Genomic DNA, 23,718 nt, shown 5'->3' with positions numbered 1-23,718 from the left:
GCGCTAGGAAGTTCAAGAAATTGAACACACCACCGACACCGATGGAGGATGATCGAGCCGATTCAGTGGGGTGACACCAGCGACCCCACGATGACCATTGGGGACAGACAACTGGAAGACTCTGGGGACGCCTCGCTCGCTGCACCCCTTTAAACTGCAAGTATAAGGGGGCATCGTGGGGGGGTCACAAACATGGGCGCTGTGAGAAATATCATCCCGGGCCCGGGGGACGGTCGCCGACGGGGCGGGGGGTACAGCTCGGTACATGCATAACTCGGGCCCAGACAATCTGGAGGGGAAGACACTTCTAGTTCCACCTCAAGCAATGCCCAAGCCGGGGAGTTCGGGGGGGGGGGCGGGATGGGGGGAGGGGCTCACGGTAGCATGCTTTTTTATTGACGCCTAGCCGTAGGGAACCGGCTGGTGGTCCAGCCAAGAACCCAGGAATGGAGGGATTACAGGGCTGGACGCCGGGGAGGGGGGTGGGGGTTAGTTCATAAGTTGGGGGTCTCGGGGGGGGGGGGGGGGGATTTTTTGGGGGTAAATTGGGAAAAGGTTTCAAAAATGTTCAAACAAGGCAACACAGAATACAGGGACCAAGGGGGAAGGTGATAGCGATCATGGCTGACGACCGACCAGCCCTAGGGGTGGGAACCCTGAATGTGCGGGGCCTGAACACCCCTACGAAAAGGTCTCTAATCAGCAGAGAGTTTAGGAGGGCCAAGCTAGACCTACTCTTCGTGCAGGAGACTCACTGGGCGAGGGGGGGGGGGGAGCCCAGGATGCGTGGGGGTGGTAACAAGAATTTTTTGTGCATCCCACAAAGGGAACAAAAGAGGGGTTGCAATTCTGATCGCTAAGGGGTTGGGATTCGAGAGACGCCATCCTCGGGGACCCCGAAGGCAGCTATCTCTTGGTGCGGGGCTCCCTACAGGGCGCGCCCATAACCTTGGCAGTAGTATACGCTCCAAACGAGGGCCAGGCCCAATTCTGGGAGGGAGTGGGGGAAAGGCTGAAGACTTTTGTCCAGGGCCCATTGGTGGTGGGAGGTGATTTTAATATGGTCCTCGACCCATCCAGAGATAGACAGAGGGTGGGAGCTTCAAACCCCAGACCTGCAAGAGACGCTATGTCACGTTGTTTTCAGAGGGTGAACGAGGGCCTGGTGGACACAATGCCCACCCCCCGAACGGGGACTCCCTCTTTCTCATACTATTCCTCCACCCACAAAGCCTTCTCCAGGATGGACTATATTCTTGCGGATGAGGTGCTCCGCCCACACGTAGCGGGTTACAGGATAGACCCCGTGCCCTGGACGGACCACGACTTGGTCAGTCACCTTGGCAGGGGACTGGTGTAGAGAACGGAGGGGACGCTGGAGATGTAATGACGCCTTACTGAGAGATGAGGATGCCATTGCAGAGTTTTTTTGAGCTCAACGATAACGGGGAGGTGGGCACGCACATCCTCTGGGATGCCTTCAAGGCGACCCTAAGAGGAGTACTCCTTAAAATGGGTTCGCGTCAGAAGAGGGAAAGGGAGAACCAGGAGGGGACTTTGAGGGAAAAAAATAGCGCGCCTTCAACCGGGGGGCTCCCCGGTACACACCCTAGATCGAGACAACGTGGCCACCCTGGAGGACTACAGACTCCAATTAAAAGATCTGCTTCGCCATAAAACAGAGAGGAGCCTACAAATGGTTAGACAGAAATACTACGAGAAGGGGGACAAAGCGGATAGGATCCTGGCCTGGAAATTGAGGGAGGTTCAGAGAAGCAGGATGGTGAAAGAGGTGAGGGACAACAGGGGAACACTAGGCTATGACTCCCCCCACATAAGTGAAGCTTTACGCCAGTACTACGAGTCGTTATACGCCCCGGAATATGACGGTGGCGACGCACAGATTGAGAAGTTTCTCGACTCCATACAGATACCATCCCTTCCCCGGGAGATGGCAGAGGGGCTGGAAGGTCGGGTGACCGAGGAAGAGGTGGAGAAGGTGATCATCGGGATGAAGGTAGGGACCTCCCCGGGGGAAGACGGCTTTTCGGTCTATTTTTATAAGAGGTTTCGCTCCTCCCTGTCTCCCTACCTAGCAAAGGTTTTCAACTCGGGTTTTGGAAGGGGGCACCCTCCCCGACTCCATGATGGGAGCCATCATGGTGGTCCTACCCAAGGAAGGAAAAGACCCGAGGGAATGTTCATCCTACCGGCCCATATCATTGCTCAACATCGATGTCAAGATCTTGGCCAAGGTGGTGGGTAGGCGGATGGAGGGGATAATGCAGAAGCTAGTCCACGGGGACCAGGTGGGCTTCATTAGGGGCAGACAAGGGTCAGACAATATCCGCAAAACAATAGACCTGATACATTTCGCACAAAACTCAAATCTTGATGCATGCATCCTGTCTCTGGACTCGGAAAAAGCTTTCGACAGAGTAGAGTGGAGATACATGACCCTCCTCCTCCAGCGAATGGGCTTCGGGACACACATCCTGAGTTGGGTGGCCGCCCTCTATAGAGCCCCCACCGCAAGGGTCCAGGTGAACGGATTGCTGTCAGAATCCTTTCTTACCCGAGGGACTGGACAGGGCTGCCCCCTCTCCCCCCTGCTATATATCCTCACAATGGAGGCTTTGGCCATAGCGGTTAGATCCCACCCGGACATCAGGGTTATCGGAAGGGGAGAGGTGGAATTCAAGCTCTCCCTGTTTGCCGATGACATCCTGGCCTACCTGGTGGACCCGGTTTCTTCGGTCCCTTCCCTTCTGTCCCTGGTTAGCTTCGTTGGTTGTTTTTCAGGCCTAAAAATTAACACAACTAAGTCCGTTCTCCTTCCGATGCGCCTGGTGGACCCGGTACTGGACCCCTTGACCAGGTTTCATGGGATAGCTGTGGGCAAGAGCAACATAAAATATCTGGGCGTCCTCCTTACTAGGGACCTATCAGATCTGGGAACCTCCAACTACGAGCCCATACTGTCCGAGATCACTTCTGACCTGAGGAGATGGGGAAAAATGATTCTCTCATGGTATGGCTGGATGACGGCAGTCAAAATGAATATACTGCCCCGGCTCCTATACCTCTTCACAGCCCTCCCTACCAGAGTACCCGCTCAAACCTTCATAGACCTGCATAAGGGGGTCCGAGACTTCATCTGGCAGGGGAAAACCCCAAGGGTCAGAAGAGCCACCCTGACACTTCCAAGGGAGGAGGGGGGATTCGGTCTCCCAGACTTCCAGTTGTATTACCATGCAGCACAACTACGGGTCCTCCTAAAACACATGAAGGAAGGCCTGCGGACATATTGGTCATATTTTGAGGACATGGACGTCCACCCACTCAAAGTCTGAGATCTCCTGTGGGCCCCTCGCAAGTCAATTCCGAAACAAGTTCTGGCCCACCCGACCCTGGGTGTTCTTTGGGAGATCTGGAAGGAGTGTCCCCGAACGGCCCACCTTTCCTCTTGGCCGTCCCCTATGACTTCTTTGTGGGGGCCCCCCCTGAATCTGGGCAACAGAGGGTTTAGACAATCCCAGCGTTGGTCTGATGAGGGCCTGGAATGGGCGGGCCAACTATTTAGGGAGGGTGAATTCCTGAGTTATGAGGACCTCAGGGATGGGCTGGGAGGCGGGACCCTCTCCATCTTCGAATACCTTTGTCTTAAGGGCATTCTCAACGACCCAGCGTGGGAATCAAACCTGCGGAGACAACTCTCCATTCGAGAAACTCCTGGACTTAGCAACCTCCAGAAAGGGTGCGGTTTCCTGTACATACGGAATTCTAAACACCCATAACCTTCAGGCTAGGAGAGGCTTCTGTGAGTTTTGGAATGGTCTAGCGGGGGAGGAGATATCAGAGGATGCCTGGGCCCGCATTTTTAGGATATCGTTTCATGGCAATCTCTTCACCTCGGACATGGAACACAACTTCAAAATCCTGCAGGGGTGGCACAGAGATCCGGCAAAACTCTCGAAAATGTTCACAGGGGTGTCACCAGAATGCCCGAGGGGCTGTGGCCAGGTAGGGACTAGAGGTCACATGTGGTGGCTATGCCCGAAAGTGCAGACCTACTGGGAATCCGTCAGAGATTGGATAGCGGAGGTAACAGAAGATCCGCTACCCCTCAACCCGCTGACCATGCTGCTGGGCCTACCCCCCGGAGGAGGCTGATCTGCACAGGTACCCAAGGATGTGGGAAACCATGTTGAGAGCGGGCAGAGTGGCCCTGGCCCAGAGGTGGAAGAGCCCGGAAACACCTCCTAAGGAGAATTGATTGAAAAAACTCAAGAACATGTTCTTGATGGACAAACTGACTGCCTTGGTGAACCATGACTCATGCTCATTCCTCGCTGACTGGTATGGGGTCCAGCAGACATGGGGATGGGACGTCCATTAGTTCTAGGATCGTGCCCCCGGATGTTAGGGGCATGATCATCATTGAGAAGGACCACATCCATGGGGGGGATCCCACGAACCGGGGCGACGTCGGCCCCAGGCCAGCTACAGAGTTGGTCACATGTCGCATTTCTTCAAAGACTGAGGAAATGTTATGAATGTTTGGTCTCTTTACTGCTGTTATGCTCGAATTGGACATGGGGGAGGGGGGTAGCGGGGGGGGGTTAAGTAAAGGGGGGATTTGGGGTTTAAGCAATATTGTTCTTTGTCTTACAAAATGCCAATAAAAACCAAAGTTTAAAAAAAAAAAAAGAGCCGGTGGATCCAGCTTCCCAGTTCTAGCCTCACAACTGTGGAATACTATTCCACTAAATATTAAATCCACCCCCACCTTCCAACCTTTCAGAACTAAGGTCATCACCTGGCTACTCAATAAATAACCAACTATGGATATATGCCTAATGTATGAACGTATCCTTTACTATGTCTGCTCGTTACTATCTATGCACTAACTGCTGTATTGTAACCATACAAATGTACAAATGTTCCTCACTATTGCCTGTAACCTGATGTTTAAGCGCCCATATACCCCTGGGTCAGGAGCGCTATACAAAATAAACAAACCAGACTGGATGGAACTATTGATCATTACTTTGCGTAAAGATCTTGTTAGCTTTGTGTATTCATATGTAAGAGGAAAGAAAGATTGTGAAGAGCGGAAGGTGTAGCAGGTAGAGAACTGCGCATACCAGGTATATTTTGTAGTGTGAGGTCATCTCACTTTCAGGGTAGCTGGTATAACACAACAGGTTGATATGACAGAATGTCAAGGAGCATGGGATCAGCTCATGGTTGAGCACAAGTTGCACAGATGTATGCCACCCAGCATGCCACAGAACTAGGTTTACCATCAAAAGCATTTGGCTGAGTGATAATGTACATTTTCAAAAGTGTTCACTCGTCAATGTGATGCGTCTTCTCCAATAAAATGAAATCTAGTTTACCCTATGAGCTTTAGATACACTAACCTGCCCTTTACTGTAAAGCATAGACCTTCAGTGTTTTACAGTAGCAATACTGTAAATATGCATTATGTAACAACTTACACCTTTCGGAATGGAATTGCATGGCTGTAAAAAAATATTTACCACAAACTTGTCTTTACCAGACAGACGGAATATAGTTTGCTTGATAAAAGGTTCACCAAGATTACTCCTGGTTCGTAATGATTTGAAAGAGAAAAACCTTGCCTATCGCTCTCAAGCCGGCCTTTGGCACTTGCGTGGAGATGATTACTGCTGCACTCTCTCTCCCTCCATTAGGCCCCTTGTACTAGCAGTGAACAGAGAAGAGGGTGGGGAGGAACCTGAGAGAAATGTAGTGAGACGTGCTTTCAATGAATAGGGTAACTTAAATAACTAGCTTTGCTACACAAGTGTCATTTTAATTTGCAAAGGTGCAGAATTGCAAAGCAAATTGCTTTGCGGCATTGCTTATTTTATGCCTTGTTGCATTTCAAGTAGATACTTGTCATGCAATCTGCCACATTTAGCACTGATCAATTGTTCTGCATGAAACACTTATAAAAAAAACATGTTCAATTCGTCTAGCTGCTTTTCTGTGCTACTGTTGGAGCTTTCCACAGGGCCGCAATGTGAAATGTTCCTTCTCGGTCCAGGATTTGCTAGCCATTGCCCATTCAACATGCCATGTCCTATTGTAATGTTGCTATCTCTTCCTGCAGAGCGTGAGCAGTGGACCTTCCTTGGGTTCTGAAATGGAGCACCCCAAAGTCAAACCTTCATCCTCCGCCAACGCCTTATATGCTCTGGCTTCCAGGTACTTTAATTTGTGATGCTTATCATAAATGGCAACTGTATGTTGAAAATGAAACAAGGGGCTGTTGGCAGGGAATAGGGTTTCGCTTAACGATGAACTAACATAGGTGGGGGCTAACCTGCAAAAGTGGGTGTTCACAAATGTGTTGATATTGGGTAAAATAAATTTGTGGTCTAGTAAACCTGCTGTGCTTTTGGGTTGACAGTCGTTGTACAATTTGAACGTATGCAAGACCTGCCAAGAATTTGATTGTGGGGCAAGAAGGCTGTTCTTGCCTATTTATCAGCAGCACTGCCTCGTTGATATACATTTTACAATGTTTCATGGTGGTTTGCCAAGCTGTATCGGAACCCAAATCTGTTCCTTGAGGTTCTGTTCATCTGTGCCCAACCCATTATGACTACTGAGACCTCTTAGCATTGGGAGGTGGGAGAGGGACTCGCTGAGGCAGAAAATAATGGGCCTGTTTTTCCCAGTTTTGCTGTACTAAGCTAGCAGCCACAGCATTTACGACATTTGGTGCTACATTGCCTGATCCAATTTAGGGTTTTCTACTTATAGAAGCACACCGTATGCATTTTCTGCTTGACCTCTTGAAGGATTCAGTACAAAATAAATCTTGTGTTCCTTATGGAACCCATTGACCACTTCCTAGTGCCCTACCATCCCGCTCCTTACATCCGATCAGTATCCTTTTAAGGTATTGGGATTTATCGTGGGCACCACTGCTTGCATGGTCTATTGGTGCTGTGTGATCTGGCTGGTGGGTTTAGTCAGTATGGATTGAAGGAAATTGAAGATAAATCTGCTGTTTTGTGTTGGTGCCTGCACTTTGGGAGGAACTGATGTAGATTTGAGGTGATTTGTGGAAGACACTTGAGATATTTGGATCCAGAAGGGACACTGTTAGGGAGAATGCTAATTTATGTGCTAATTCCCTTCAAATTTAGAGACCCCCAGCTCTTTTGCTGGACTTTAGGACTTTTTTATGAGGAATGAGTGAGACAGTTTTCTCAACTCTCCGGACCTGATTTGGATTATATGGTTATACTGTTTTTGGAGTCTGACAAACACATATGCATCTACTTTTCGTTTGGTGACGCACAGCACCTTCAGTGAAGTGTCAGAGAAATCCTTTCAATTTCTCATAAGGTTTAATACCTTTTCTTGTGTGAACTACTGTTCCCAACAACAGTAAAGTGAAATTGACTTTACTTTTCTCTTTGTAGGTCCAGCACACACCATGTTATGTGGAGTAACTAGTAGCCCCTTATCCTACATTCTCATGTTGCTTTTTTGTTACCCTCCATACTTTAAATGGCTGGTAGCAGTGGTTTAATTGTTCCTACCATTGTGCTTTTCTACCACAGGCTGAACCCTCAGCTGCAGTACATAACCCATGGGTGACCATTTTGTCAAAATGGACCCTGAATTCTTTTTTCGCCAATTTCTGTTTGTGGGGTCTTTCTTGGCTTTTACTCTGTGCGTCGAGGCAGATTTGAGCCCTTTATTAATTTTGCCTTTTTTGGGCTTCATCCCTGAAGCCCGTCTCTGGCTCCAGTGTGTCGAGAAAGAAAGGATATGAGGGAGGGTCCTGAAACTCCCATATCCTTTGTCTCTAGGACTGTCTGAATGTAACCAGTCCTAATTAGCTGGCTGGATGTCCTTTTAGGACAGCCACCCTGCTGTGTGATTGACAGCCTACGCTGTGCATGAATTGGAGAAACCTGCTTAAAAGGTATGGGATTGGGACTAGAGGCAGAGTTGACCACTGGGCGAAATACCCGACGAAGAAACTGAACTAAGCTTGCTGCATCCTACTGGACCTTTGAATTGCCCAGTGAAGCCCTGCTGCTGTGCTGAAACTCCTTTTTCAATTCGACAGAGAAGCTCTGGAAGGGACGACATCTCCCCTTGGGTTAGTGGGACCAACTAACCCTGAGACTAAGTCCACTGGACGATCTTCCCCGACTGACTGTACTACTTCATTGCTGCAAGAGCCGAGTGCCAGTGGTCGAGAAATTCGTAGTCTAGTGCAACGTCTGAAATCCGGCTAGAAGCTCCAGAAGCAGGATGACCAGAGCCTGAGTCCCCTCACCAGAGTGAAGGATCCAAGGAGTGAATGAAGATAAACTGGTATCCGAGATCCGCAACGGTGCTGTTTACTAATTGCTGAAACCGCGACGTGTTGCTGAACCGAAAAGAGACAGTAGCTGCCGACGACTGCCAAGTATTGCTGCAACAGCCCTCCAGACGTCCTCCCTTTTGTCCCCACTACTGAGGTTCAGGAACACAACGTCTGCACCGCTGTAGCAAGACAGAATCCAGCTGGACCACTCTTCCTCAAACCACAAATGTTTCAGAGCGCGATAAGGGAAGGGAGGGGAACAGGGGAGAACAAAAAACGATCTTGCAAGGCCCAGTGACATTGAGAACGTGCAAGTGCATGGGACAGGGGACAGGGGGAGGGGAAAAGTGCATGGAAGGGGGGGAGAAGTGGAAAGTGCGAAACAAAGGAGAAACAGATTAATAATAAATAATAAAGGCAACAAACAGTGGTAGTGCAGCCAGCAATTGGCAAGTGCTAGGTTTAAGGCAGCAGACAGGGTAGGTCTGATTTAAGTGCAGGAAGAAAAAGGGGGTGGGGGTTGTGTGGGAGGGTGGCAGGGTGAGCAGGTACCTCGGCCCGGAGGACAGAGGGTGGCCAGGTGCACAGTGCCAAGAGAACTGATCAGCAGGGGAGAGGGGGAGCAAAAGCAGAAGAAAAGCGGAAGTTCTTGAGGTGCTTCCGGAACCGTAGGTGGTTCTCCTCAAGTTTTAGAGTGGCAGGGAGGCTGTTCCAGAGGGAGGCCCCAGCCGAAGACGGAGATCTACCCCCAGCTTGTTTCTTTGAAAAACCAATGACCCTGAGGGAGTTAGAGGTAGAGGAGCAAAGAGCTTGAGGGGGGAGGTATTTGCAGAGGGATAGCTGAAGGGATTTTGGACCAGCATCCCAGGTACTGTTTAAACTTGGGGTACTTACCTCGTTGTCTTTTAGCAGTGCTTTTCTCAGTTGGGAATTTCAGTGGCTTACTGTTAGAGTTGATAACAACTGTTTTTCACAGGGTTAACACCTACAAGTGATTTTCTAACACTCTCTAACTTTGTGCAAGACTTTGATTTTAAGAGGTTCCTCAGCTCCACAGACTGTTTCAAATTGACTTTGGTTGTCCTGGCTCCCTGAAAACTCTTCTAGCCCATTGTCTTTGATATTGTTTGTTCCTCCTAGGTGGTAACTTGTTTCAGACTGTTACTGCTGGGAAAGGCTTGTCTAGATTTCATTGGAAGATTGAAGTGTCGTCACATTTACTGAGAACTTGTTTAACCTTTTCCTTTCTGCGACCTCAGAATCTGCAAAGTATAACTAGTGAGCTATAAATGCCATTACTGTCTGATTAAAGTCACCAGAGGGTCTGGAAATTGTGTAAGAAGCATATCCAAAGATTATGCACTTACTTGCTCTGATTCTGAAAAGTAATTTTAAAGTTTTAGTTATAGTGACTCGCAGCACCCACCGGCTCCATTTGCCATCCCTGGATCCCAGTGAGTGCGTGTGCCCAGAAAGCGCCTTGATTGCGTTTCTTTTGCCCATCCAGTGGCACCCCGAGCCTTAAAGCAGGCCCCTTTCTCCCCTTTCCCTCCCCGCACCCTCTTCCTGAATCCTCATCTGGACTGCTGACCAGGTAGGTGCCCCCTGACCCCCCCCATCTGGTGGCCTCGCAAATCTTTTTTCACCTGTGCCTAAAGCACGGTGAGCGCACTCGGCGCGTGGTCCCTTTCCCAACCCGCTTCCTGAACCTCCCTCTACCCGCCACCCTCAGCGCCCCCAGGCCTTGATTGGCGCACCACACCCTCATCAAGGACACCGCAGGGCAGCCCCCTGCCCGTGCAGCCCCCTGCCCATGCAGCCCCCGCGGCTAAGAGCCCCAAGGCCGGCTCCGACATTGGCGGCTCCAAGATATGTCTGCAGGTGTCCGCAGGGGACGCCAGGGAAGCCAGCAGCTAACAGACACCAACAAAAACTGTGAGTGTGGCATGGTTGGGGAGTAGAGCAATCCCTCTACTCCAGAAAACCCCTGCCACTCTACCTTGCCTCCATATAACAAAGTGCCATAATATTAGCATGTCCACACTTAGATAGAATTATGAACATTAGCCTGCGTCGCATCTAGATAGAATTGTAAATATTAGCATGTCCACACTTAGATAGAATTGTGAACATTAGCCTGCCCACACTTAGATAGAATTGTGAATATTAGCCTGCGTCGCATCTAGATAGAATTGTAAATATTAGCATGTCCACACTTAGATAGAATTGTGAACATTAGCCTGCGTCGCATCTAGATAGGATCTTGACTGAAGGATAGCATGCCCGCACCTACATGAAACTTGAATGTTAGCATGTGCCACACCCAGAACTGTGAACACCAGCCTGCACCGCATCTAGATAAGGCTGTGAATGTTAGCATGCCCACACCAAGATAGAATTCTGAATATTGGCCTGCGCCGCATCTAGATAGGATTGTAAAGGCCTACAAGTGCCACACTTAGACAATACTGTGAATGTTAGCGTGCAAAAGGTCAGGTAACCCACTAACCAATATAACCTCAAACTCTGCATACTTATCTAACTCAAAAACTCGCACAACCATCTCTCACACCACAAGCCGCACGCACTTCACAACACTGCAACAACACATAAGCCGGAGCAACAGCGCACGTGGACTGACACTGATCCAATACCCGCACCAAAGCTCAGCACCCGGTCTCTACCGAGTTGAAGCTGCCAACAGAACACCACTCCTCACTATCCTACTCCTTCACCTTACTAACCCATCCCCCCTTATCGTTTGCATATCCGCCAGAGCGCCTGGGGACCAATTCCGTTGGTGACAGTGCGCGGTACAAATACCTTTAACATTGTTACATGAATTGCCTTTTTTAAAGAACGCTTATTTAAAATTGATGTTAATTAAATGACTATCCCCGGTTCCACACTTAGAAACCTCTGGGCAATGAGCGCGTTCTAAATGACCTATCATCATCAGATAAGTGTTGTTTAGTCTCTCACAGTGTGACTGCACCGATTCTTAACGAACAGCCCCTTTCACACTAAAACTGTAACAATTCTGTTACAGGAACAAGCTTAACTGTAATGGCTGGTGGCAGTGATACCTTTTACTAATACGGTGCACCTTTACCGTGGCCTGTGTTCACAGCTGCAGTAAAGGCACCCAAGGGTGCTCATTTTACCAAAATGGCCCTGTCTTGTTTTTTCGCCATTTTAGTGTTCCTTGTCCTTCCTTCCCCTGACATCCAGGGGAGGAAATTCCTTTGTGTGGTTATTTATTTTAATTTTTTTTAATCCTTGGCGGTAGTCCCCTGAACTCCCCGCCCGGGCTCCAGTCTGTCTGTAAAAGGCAGGAAGCAAGGGAGGAGTCCAAAACTCCACAACCCTTTTGTCTTCCTCCTTGCCTGAATGTGGACCAATCCCAGTGTGGGGCTGGCTGCCCTGATTGGACAACCAGACTGCCCCTTGTTGTAAAATTCCGGGAGACAATGCAGAAGATGTCTTGTAGTTCCTGTTGAATAATCCAAACCTAGAAGCTGAAGACAAGTCGACCACTGGAACCAAAACCGAAGAGTATGATGAAGGAAAAGCGGCTGAGACGATTTCCAGCTACCAGAGAGCCATCATGGTAACCAGAGCCTGCTGTAGCCATTCCTTCGAATCGACCTAGGGACTCAAGCGACAACCCTGACCCAGATCCTGGTGAGACCCGCTAGACTAGAGGACCTGCATTTTGAGCCACCCCGCTCTGTGCTGCGACCATGTGGGGCTGCAAAATCCCAATACCATGGGACCATGAGCCAATGTGCTGTGCATGATCTTCCGAATTCCGAATCTAGCTGAAACTTCGTGGGCCTCCTGCTGGATTGTCAGAGACACGAATCAAGTCTGAAATGTCCTCTCACCGGAGTGCCGGACCTTTCAAACAATGAAAATCCGACCAGCGATATTCTGTCTTCTGTGCTCCTGAAAGTCGCCAAATCCAGAGCCGCATCCAGCTTGGAGGAATACCTTGCCTAGAGCCTTCCCCGTTGATCCCTGCTGCAACATCCCTTCACAGTCCTGTTTTCAGTCACCACGACAAGGAATCCACTGACCAGGTTTTTGGCTGCAGATCCTGAAGTCCTCCTGCTGCAACATCTTCTGTGCTGTGTTACTGTGCTGGCTTGGGTATTTACTTACCTTAAGTCTCTTGTGATTCCTGTGTAGTTTTCAGGTGTTTTCTGTGATTGGGAGTCCTCTCGTTCAGTTCACCCAGGCCCACTGCTGGAATCCTCCTAAGGTGTCTTCTGTTAAGCCCCTGGACCCTCATCTGACTTCAAAGTAAAATACTCAACTGTTTGAACAGTCTTCCTTAGTAACTCTGACTTTTGCTACTTAAGAACCTATCCTGACACTGCCTGTTGGACACTAGACCCTAGTGACCCCCCCCCCTTCTGCCACTGAGAACACTAATGCTCCAAGAACAAGGAATATACTTTTAAAGGATTGGGCCATAAGCCTAGAAAAGAGAATAAGTGTTTAAAAGTTACTTGCGTGTGAAAGAGTTGGTTGGTAACTGTAACTCTGAGAGTGAACAGTTAAAAAAAAGTTACTTACCTTAGAAATATTTTGCCATTCTGAAAAGTATATGTCAAATCTTTTTCTCCTTAAACTGTTTCGCCATACTAACAAAGTAGGTTATCTTACCCACCTGTGAATTTGTTGTGCCTCTTTGCCAAAACTAATGCTGTTGGTTTCACTTCACTATCCCTGTTAGGAAATATGTAGGAGTGTTCCCCAACTGGGTCTTGGTTCCCTTGACTTGCTGTTGGCCTGTCCAGAATAAGTCTGCATTAGGTTTTACCTATCTAGAATAACGTGTAACATTGGGTTTTGCTTTCCCTGGTCTGTTTTAGACGGACACAAAAAGTCTTCTGTTTACATCTGCCTTTAAGTTGCTTGTAGCTCCTGTAAAAAGTGTATCGGTTTTACTTGAGTATAATTAACTCTGATATCGTAAAACAAGTGAGTTATTGCTTCCCTCAGTCTGAATTTAAAAGCAACTGTAATTGAATATTACACCCCAAGGTCCAACTCCCCTAGAATAACTGTTATCCTGAATCATACTTATAGGTTTAAACTGTTCCTAGTAACTGATTCACTAGATCAGAAAAACATATTATCCAGTTGATATGGCATTGTATTTGGATATTTATATCGTGTTCTTCCCCATTTTTATGGCCTCAATGCGCTTTGTGGTTGGAACGCCCTCCGTGACTGTAGTCAATGTGTTGGAAGTTCTAAGAGTTTTAGATTAAGAGTTGCTTGTGTGCTTTTTCGCCGGACTAGAATTTAGGTGGCTGGCTGGGCTCGAGTAAGCAGCCCAAAAAAAGGTTAGGCACGTGGGTGGGCACTGTTGGTGGTTTGCGATAGTGCTGTTGAGATAGTCGATGTGTGGCCAGCGATACCGAATTTCTTTTTGTTGGTAGTCGTTGTATGCTAGTGGCAGAGTTGTTGAAGTACATCAGGTGTTTGTGTGGACGGCTATATGCGCTGCTAGACTGGATGAGCATTGCCATAGCTGCATTCTATGGTGCATGGATGTTTGGCCATGCCTGCTGCCTGTGTCCACAGAGGTGGTGTGAGGTATACGTACCGTAGACTTCGAATTTGTTCGGCTGGAGCTATCTTTGTCCAGTGTGGACAACATGGTCTCATTATTCGAGGTCTCTCAGGTGCATGGGTCTGGGCATTGAGGGCGGGTGAGTTTATTGCGGTGTGCCACAGCAAAAGCTGCTGGCTTCCCTGGTGTATTCGTAAAGTAAGGAATGTTGTTCTGCATGGGCTGGCAGTATTTCAGGTGAGCCACTGCGAATGCTGCCGGCCTCTGTGTTGTAATTGGTTTAAGGGATGTAGGGTTCGGCAGTGTGGATTCTAGGGGGGAGAATTCAGTAGGATATTATGGTAAGAGCCAGGATTTTCGTGCCTTTCTGAATTTCAGGTGGTTTTTAGTGTTGTAAATGTGTACCGGTAGGGAGTTCCAGATGATTGGCGCTTGGACGGAGGAGGAGGATCCGACCAGCTTGGAGGAATTGAGGTGGGCATACTAGCTGAAATGCTGTGCGAGATCTGAGATTCCTTCAGGGCTGGTATGGAACGATTTTGTCTGAAAGGAATTAAGGTCCGGTGTTGTGGACGGCGCGGTAGGTGATGCATGTGGCTTTAAAGGTAGTGTGTCGACCAAGCCGTTAAGTTAATGGAACTTATTAAGCGCACGTTCGCACACGGGCATCATGGTGCTAGAATCAACGGACAACAGTAGTTTATCAAGAGAGTTTAAAATAGAAAGGTTTTTAGCAAACGGCGGAAGGCAAGATGGTCTACTGTCCAGCAAAGAACAAATGGAAGAACGTCCCAAGACTTTGCGGCCACCACCGAGAAAACATCACCGCGCACATGGAACAGTATAATACGAGGGACCGGAGCTTGAAGGGCAGACTGAGAGCAGAGACACTGAGCAGGGACGTAGTGCAAACATTTTGTCTGAAGGTACCAGCCCCCAAACCATAGTAGGCACAGTGGACGATACACCTGGATTTGAAAATAATTTGTTTCTCAGTAGGAAGCCAATGGAGCGGTCTTAACAAAAGAGACACATGAGCTCCAAACGGAGGTTGAAGAATGGACCTGGCCGTGGCATTCTTAAGTAACTGAAGCTGATTGATAAGAAAACAAGGCTGGGCCAGATAGTGAATTACAATAATCCACCGAGCTCAAGACAAGCGCGGCCACCAGAGGGGCCTGACACTTGACTGGTTTAAAAAAGAACTTTCAGGAGAACACACAGCTTAAAATGGGCAGTTTTACAGACCGGCGCAACCTGCTCAGCCATAGAAATTGATGAAGTGATTGTTACCTCCAAGTTCTTCACGAACGAAGATGGCAGGGGGAAAGTACCAAGGGACGTAGGCCAAAAGTCTGTGGTACAGAAGGAGAGAGTAGAGGCGGTACCAACAACTAGGACGAGAATCTGTGTGTCATAGGAATAGGATCGAAACCCATGGGACAAAATGAGAGCAGAAGATGCCTAATATAGATATTAAACGGAATAGGAGAAAGGGCGTATCCCTCGGTCTCCACACAGGAGCAATACAGATTTAGAGCATAAAGGAAGAAGGGAGACTGACTGGGAACGATCGGCCAGGAAGGCCGTGAACCATCCAAGAACAAGACCAGACAACCCAGCCGAAGAAAGGCGGGAGAGCAGGGTGAGATGGTCAACCGTGTTGAAAGCAGCAGAAAGGTCTAACAACAAAACTACTCGGACACCATCCTGATCCACCATGCGGGCCAGGCCATCCAGCACAGAGTTAAGGACTGGGCCTGTCCCCGTTCCAGGCCAGAAACCAGATTGAAAGGAGTTGAAGAACCCAGAAGACTCCAGAAAAGTAGACGGAAGAGAGGAGACCAAAGACTCCAATAACTTCATCAAGAAAGGCAGAAAAGAGAGAGGCCGAAAAAATTAACAAGCATCTTGGGGTCCAGAGAGGGTTTTTTTAACAGTGGGATGACCAGGGCATGCTTGCGAGTGTTCGGGATGACCCCACTCAGAGAACGAAGCGTTGACTGCTGCAGTAATATGGAAATCAAATTGGCTGAGATTTCCTTCAAAGGGGCCAGAGGTATGGCATCTGCGGGGGAAGCTGATTTCGAGTATATCTTGGTCAGAAAAAGTGGGAAAAGTGCACCAGATCGAACTAGGGACAACCTCAGCGGCCAGCTGACCCACCCCACTAGCAATATGTTCACAAATGGACATAATTTTGGTATGAAAGAGAGCGAGTCAGAGGTCCTGCGACGGCGGGACATGAGGGCCTGCTTTAGTTGGGGTGGATAGGGATTGAACTAGTTCAAATAGGACCCGCCTTGCACCTTATGACTAAAACATTCTTTTTTTTTTTTAATAATTGCTTTCTGGTAAACTGCCAGAGTGGTGAAAGGCAGATTTGTCTTTGATCGAGTAGCTAGCATGCCACTTCCTCTCTGCTTGTCTGCAAAGTAGTTTTCCCGCCCTAAGTGTATCAGAGAACCATGGCTCAGGGATGCAGCTTTCAGGTTTACAAAGCCTAAGAGGGGCCAACAGATTAGCAGCTGCTGTCAAAGAAACATCTAGTGTATCCAGGGAGCAAGGAGCGAACTTAACGCACCGTGATTGAAGGGATGTGATTAACTCCGAATTAGACACCTTGTGCCAGCTTTGCTTAAGCGTAGCTTGTTTCAGAGGGGGTGAATTTGACACCTCTTGGAGAATAGAAAGACACCAAGAAGTGAACAGACCACACTACCGTACTAGGCGAAGATACCGTAGTAGACAGCCTAGGGGCACATACAAAGTCCAGAATGTTTCCTAGTTGACGAGCAGGTTCTACATCAGCTGAGGGAGCCCAAGGTCAGACATCAGATACAGAAAATTAGCTAACTGTGATGAGGTCAGAAATGTGGAATTTATTTTTAGAAACTGACCTGGCGTTGATGAGGGTGCAGGATATTTGGTGGGTTGCCTTTGTGGGTGCTGGATGAGTAGGGTTATAGGGGATGGCGGGAGGCTGAGCTATGAGGAAGGTGGTGTTGTGGTGGTATGGGGTGGGGTGGTAGTGGTGGTGGAGTGGGGAGCAGATGGAACAACGGGAGTGGGATAGGAGGGAAAGGGAGGAGAGGGGAATAGGGCTAGGACTTTGTTGGGTGCAAGTGGGGATGTGTGGGTCCTATAGTGTGGTGGCAGTGTTTGCCAGCTGGTTTGGAGGATGGGTGATATAAGCAGGGGCATAAGGTGCCTTTGGTCTCTGCCTTTCCTTGACCTTTGGACGGTCCTGTGGGTGGGGGGGAGGTGGGGGCCTGTGGAGTTCGGGGTTTTGCCCAGAGATGCTCTTGCTGCACTAAGGCTGTGGAACTGCGCATTGGAGCTGCTGTTGTTTGGGTACGATGTGAGCACATGGTTTGGGTGAGTGGTTGGTGGTGGGGGTGGTGCGTGATGGGTGTTTTATGTGGCATGCTGAGCCGTCCAGTATGTTCCAGGGAACAATGTTCTCTGCTCCCTAGCTCCATCTTGCTGATCTTAATTGCGCAGAGCGGAATCTATGTGGGGGATAGCGGGTCAGGGTGTGGTGTGGTGGTCTGGCGAGGAGGAGGGGGCGAGGTGAGGTGTGGGGGTTGCAAGTTGAGGGAGTGCAGTGTTGGGGTAGAGGGCTGTATGTTGGCGGTGGTAGAGATCGGCTGCAGTGGATCTCGGGCCTACTGGTGCACCAGCGTGCTGCTCTGCTTTGACCAGTGTGTGGTATGGTGTCTGTCTGGTGTATGGCCCTTGGTAGGGCAAGATTTGAGAACCCTGTATAGTACGTGAGGGGACTAGGTTTCCCAAAACAGTTTGGGTATGGGAGAAAACGCACCTAGGTTTGAGAGTCCTGTATAGTGGGGAGAGAGGCCTAGGTTTCACAATACAGTTTGGGTAGGGAGAAAATACACCTAGGTTTGAGAATCCTGTATAGTGGGAGAGGCCTAGGTTTCACAATACACTAGGTATCCCAATATAATGGGCATAGGAAGGCCTAGGTTTCACAGTGCAGTAGGCTTCACACTATAAAATGGGGATACACCTGGATTTGAGAACCCTGTGTAGTCGGTAAGGGGCCTAGATTTCACAAAACAATTTGGGTATGAGAGAACACAGCTATCATTGAGTCCTGTATAGTGTGGGAGAGGCCAAGGCTTCACAATACAGTTGGGTACGGGAGAAAACCACACCTTGGTTTGAGAGTCCTATATAGTAGGAGAGAGGCCTAGGATTCACAATACAGTAGGTTTCATAATATAATAAGCAGAGGGGCCTAGGTTTCAGTGCAGTAGGCTTCACAATTTAATATGGGGGATACCCCTGGATTTGAGAACCCTGTATAGTCGGTGAGGGCACTAAGTTTCCCAAAACAATTTGGGTACAGTGCAACACAGCTAGAATTGAGGACTGTATAGTGGAAGAGAGGCCTATGTTTGTATAATATCTGTGGTGTTTGTATAATATCTATGGGAAATGTTCTACCTTATCCGTTGATGCTGGTTGACGGCAGTCTGTTCTTTGTGGCGCTTCTGGGTACTGCAGCCGGCTGCTACTGCTGACTGACTGTTTCTTGCAGAGCGTCACGGTACAACTGATTGGGTCTACTACCCTGGGATTACTTGAAGTAATCTAAAAGTAACTATTGATTTCGACTCCCCTATAACTCCTGTTATGTATTCCAAATAAGGTTTATATGCTTTGGTCTGTGTACCTTCAAGTATAGTGTTGTGTTTTTATTATTTTGTTTTTATATTATGTTTTAGTACTCATTTCCCCCAAGATTTATCTGGACCTACTTGTATTTAAATAAACCATTTATTTGTTCAATAGATAGTGTTTCAGTGTTTCTTTGGACCATTTGTATTACAATTTCATTTGTACTGATTCTACAGCCCTCTTTCCCTCCTAAAATAAGCCTGGCTGCTCTGCTTATGCTAGCCTGAACTCAGGTGCTACAGCCTTATACTAAGAGTGGAGTCTTCTACTGCCTCAGTTGAATGGATTTACTAAGCCCTTAGTTGGACTTCAGAAAAACTGTCCTAACCGAGACTTGTGTAACCATAGTATGTGGGTGTGTTGGTTGGGAGTGAAAGCGTTCCTCCTATCGGTGTAGGCTTCCCTGCTCTGTACCTGACCCCTCAACATGGAAATTGCGATTCCATGCCTCTTTTTGCCAGGAAATGAATTTTGGGGGTCTCTAAGGTGGGAGAATTTTCATTTTTGGTGCTAAATTCCTCCCACCTTTCTTTAGGACTTTCGCTGGATTTAGGACTTTTTAATTTTAACCCTGGAGTGAGTGACCTTTTTCTCATGCTCTCATGTTTTTCCCTGATTTGGATTTTGTGTTTTTCACTGTTTTTGGAGTCTGACAAACTCCATAGGCATCTGCTTTTTGTATGGTGACACACAGCACTTTCAGATTTCTCACAAGGTTTAAATACCTTTTCTTGGGTGAACTAGAGTTCTCAAGACTAGTTCTCAAGACTAGTAAAGTGAAATTGACTTTACCTATCTTTGTAGGTCCAGCACACTGCTGGGAAGTTAGCTAGTAGCCCCTATCCTACATTCTCATTTAACATTTTTGTTACCTTCACTGCTTTAAATGGCTGGTGGCGGCAGTGGTTTAATCTTCCTACGATTGTGCCTTTCTACCGCAGGCTGAATCCTCAACTGCAGTACAGCAACCATGGGTGCCCATTTTGTCAAAATGGCCCTGGTCTTCTTTTTTTCTCCATTTTCTGTTTGGGAGCTCGGTTTTGGGTTTTACTGTGTGTGTTGAAACAGGTTTGAGCCCTTGGTTCATTCTGCCTTTGGCAGGCTTCAGCCCTGAAGCCTGCCTCTGGCTCTAGTGTGTCTGGAAAGGCAGGATGCAAGGGAGGTTCCCGAAACTACCCTTGTCTTTGTCACTAGGAGTGCCTGAATGCAACCAGTCCTGGCTGGCTGGCTGGCTGGCTGGCTGTCCTTTTAGGACAGCCACCCCACTTTGTGATTGGCAGCCTAGGCTGTGCATTAATGGCAGAAACCTGCTTAAAAGGTGAGGGTTTTGGGACTAGAGGCAGAGTCGACAACTGGGAGAAATACCCAACGAAGAAACCATGAGCAAGCTTGCTGCATCCTCCTGGACCTTTGAATTGCCCCGTGGAGCCCTGCTGCTGTGCTGAAGCTTTTTTCAATTCTACAGAGATGCTCTGGAAGGGACGACTCTTTCCAACTAACCCTGAGACGAACTCCACTGGACCTTCTTCCCTGACTGGCTGTACTGCGAAGCTGCAAGAACCGAGTGCCCGGGGTCGAGTACTCTGTAGTAGAGTGCAACGTCTGAAATCCAGCCAGAAGCTCCAGGATTCTCCTAAGGACCCTCCAGAATCAGGACGACCAGAGCTCGAGTCCCCTCACCAAAGTCTAGGACCCAAGGAGTGAAGGAAGCCCAACTGGTATCCGAGATCCACGATGGTGCTGTTGACTAAGCACTGCCGCAAGAGCCCTCGAAACGTCCCCCCTCTTGTCCCCACGACTGAGGCTCAGGAACATAGGAAAGAATCCAGCTGGACCACTCTTCTTCAAACCAAAGGTACTGTTTAGACTTGGGGTACGTACCTCACTGTCTTTTAGCTGTGCGTATCTCAGTTGGGAATTGCAGTGGCTCTCCTTTCAAAGGCTTACCAGCTTGTGAACCTAAGTGATTTTCTAACACTCTCTAACTTTGTGCAAGACTTTGATCTAAGAAGTGCTACATAGACTGTTTCAAATTGACTTTGGATGTCCTGGCTCCCTGCAGACTCTTCTAGCCCATTGACTTTGATATTGCTGTCCCTCATAGGTGGTAACCTGTTTTAGACTTTTATTGCTGGAACAGGCTTGTCTAGATTTCATTGGAAGATTGGTGTGTCCTGACATATACTGAGAACCTGTTTAACCTTTTTCCTTCCTTAAACCTTTCCCTTCTGCAACCTCAGAATCTGCATAAATGCCATTACTGGCCTTGTGATTGAAGTCACCCCAGGGTGCAGGAATTGTGTAAGAAGCATATCCAAAGATTATCCACTGACGTCTTTTCATTCTGAAAACTATTTTTAAAGTATATTTACATTTTTAAATGAATTGCCTTTTTAAAGAATGCTCATTTAAAACTTGATTATTAAATAATGTATAACTGGAACCTTGAGCGTAAATGTTACTTGGCTACTTGTATTTACGGATTTCCTTGCTACAGCTCAACAGCCCACATTTACCCCTCTTGAGATAGGCCTGGCTGCTCAGTCAGACTACCAACTTGTGTAGTACAGACCTGTACCAAAAGGTGGGTTACCTAATACCAAGCAGATAAGTGTTGTGTAGTCTCACACAGTGCGACTATATCAATTCTTACCGAACACTGCTTGTCCCTCATAGGTTGTAGTTTGTTGAATACTGTTACTGCTGGTAAAGGCTTACCTAGACTTTATTGGAGGATTCAGTTGTCCTCATATTTTGTAAGAAACTGTTCTAATCTATTTCCTTCCCTAACCCATCCTTTCTGCAACTGTCTGCAAAAGTATATTGGTGTAATATATAAATGTAGATACTATCCTTGTAACTGAAGTCGCCTCAGGGTGGAGAACTGTATTGAGCATATCGAAAGGTTATCCTCAGACCTATACCAAAAGGTGGTCTACCTAATACCAAGCAGATGAGTGTTGTGTAGTCTCACACAGTGTGACTGTACAAATTCTTACCGAACATGCCAGTGTTACCCCTCTGCCTGAATTCTGAATAAAGGAAGCTGTCCTGAATCCATTTGAGATATTTTAGACCAAACAATCCTAGCATCTAAATCCAAATGACCTCCAGTGGACTGCTGTAGTGACCATCCTTGGCCAAGCCAACTATCATGTACCAGACCTTTGCCTTCAAGTTGACATGGAAGATCTCAACAGGGGTGACTTCTTTCTCTGGACTGGTGGGACCAATCAGTCTCAACCTACTCTGCATTTACCACATCCCCATGATGCGAGTCGTCTGCTCTGCAATTGGCTTGCACCTGCCTGGTAATAGACTTCAAATTTGCCTCTGCACCTTCCCTGCTGGGACTGCACCAACTTGATGCTACTATATGTCATCATGGGAAAGTAACTTCTGGAATCCAAGTCTGACCTTGCTGCTCCTGAGGACCTGGCATCCCTATCCTGGGTCACACGGTCTACTGCTTCTGAGGGCCCCTGCCATGCTGCTTGTACCAAATGCAAGATATCTTCACCCTGCCCTTGGGAGTGTGCAAGCACCTGACCGAACAGTTGGCAGAAGCCTTAACCTCACTGAATTTTCAGTTGCTGAACACTGTTTCCCCCCAGCAATTCCCTGATTGGGTTGTCATTGGGTTCACAAGTTCGAATGTGGTGGTTGTGGTAGCTGTAGTCCAGTCTTAAAGTAGCTATTTTATGGGACCAGAGGAGATGGAGCTTGGGTGGGCACTCCTGTATACGGTGGGTTAGGGCCTGGGGACTGGTAGTACATCCTTTCTGTAACTTGGAGAACTCGTTTGAAACTTTCTACATGGAATTTCTTCAAAAACCTATGTAGTAAGGTTACTTGTAATAGATGAACTGAAGTGTACGGATGGAATTCGAAAGCGTTGTACTTGTGAGTTTGAATATTTTAGCCATTTCAATGCTTATGAAAATGGTGTATAGCCTTTTCCCTCCCACTTGGTGTATATACCGATGTCTTTTTACCCAAGTAGTAGGTACCCGTTCTGGCTTTATTAAACTGTATGCATATGTTTTATGGGGATTTTACTTGCCTTGTAGTGTGAAAGGGATGCAAAACTGTGTAAAATAAATATTTTTTCATTCACCTGTGTGGACCTTTGGTCCTTATCAGACTTTGTAACACTTCTTCACACCAAGCCAGTCTCCTCCTTAATCTGCCTACTTGCTCATCTGTTACCTTTGAGAGAGGTTAGTCTAGAGCTTAAGTGTGCCTGGTTACACCCTGAGGTTGACTTCTCTGAACACCTCTCCAGAGTAGGTTTTGATAAACCCTTTACTTTCCCCACCCAATCGGCCCCAACCTTTCCAACTGCGTTTATTAATTTCCATGATTTCATGGCAGTGTCTTTGGCAGTTGTGGGAGAGGAAAAGCAACAGGTTGCTGTGTGTTAAGATTGTTTTCTAGAAGCTGACCTGGTTGACAGATTTTAGGAGGGCACCCTAGTTATGGTGAACAGAAAGCTAGGTGTTGGCTAAACCCAGTCAAGGTAGCAATTGAGAGCAATCAAGGCTTAGTCTCAGGAGAGTGAGTGGGGTCAAGCAAGAGCACTCGATGAGTCCATACAGTATAATGCACAATAATTCAATTTAGAAGTTATTTGGGCCTTTAGAATACTGAGAAATAAGGTAGTACTATCACTCAATGCTCTATAATACAAATCTATACAATAACCGTTAGGTTGATACACTTGATAGACATCAAATAACATAAACCAGCAATGCAGGTAGGTGGTGTAGATGCAATATAATGATGGTAACCAATAACAAGTACAATATCCTAATTGGAATTCCAAACCCCAAGATGAATGGGGCCTTGTGTCCAAATGTCACAGGGTCCAACACAATATTTCTGTTTTATCTTTAGAAAGGATGCAATGGGCTTGTAATTAGTTTCAAACCGATTAAAGGTTCAACAATGTACCCAAGGTTATGTAAATTCACTGCTTTCTTTCAGACCAGGACTAAACCAGTGGCAGGATACCCGGCCAAGGTTAGACGATCAAAGGGGTGGAATGGAATTGATGGCAGAC

General features: G+C 47.6%; 1 protein-coding gene across 1 annotated transcript in view; it reads left to right on the top strand.

Annotated features, from left to right (window-relative positions):
* The window catches only part of CBL (Cbl proto-oncogene), a 964,911-nt gene that overhangs the window by 781,530 nt on the left and 159,663 nt on the right, over positions 1–23,718 (top strand). The window contains exon 12 of the mRNA XM_069614372.1: positions 6,143–6,237. Coding sequence (XP_069470473.1) covers positions 6,143–6,237 — 95 coding nt within the window. The remainder of the gene's footprint in view (positions 1–6,142; positions 6,238–23,718) is intronic.

This window comes from Ambystoma mexicanum, chromosome 9 (assembly GCF_040938575.1).
Source record: "Ambystoma mexicanum isolate Mex_15411 chromosome 9, UKY_AmexF1_1, whole genome shotgun sequence".
NCBI classification, from domain to species: domain Eukaryota; kingdom Metazoa; phylum Chordata; class Amphibia; order Caudata; family Ambystomatidae; genus Ambystoma; species Ambystoma mexicanum.
This window is presented reverse-complemented; position numbering and strand designations above follow the sequence as displayed.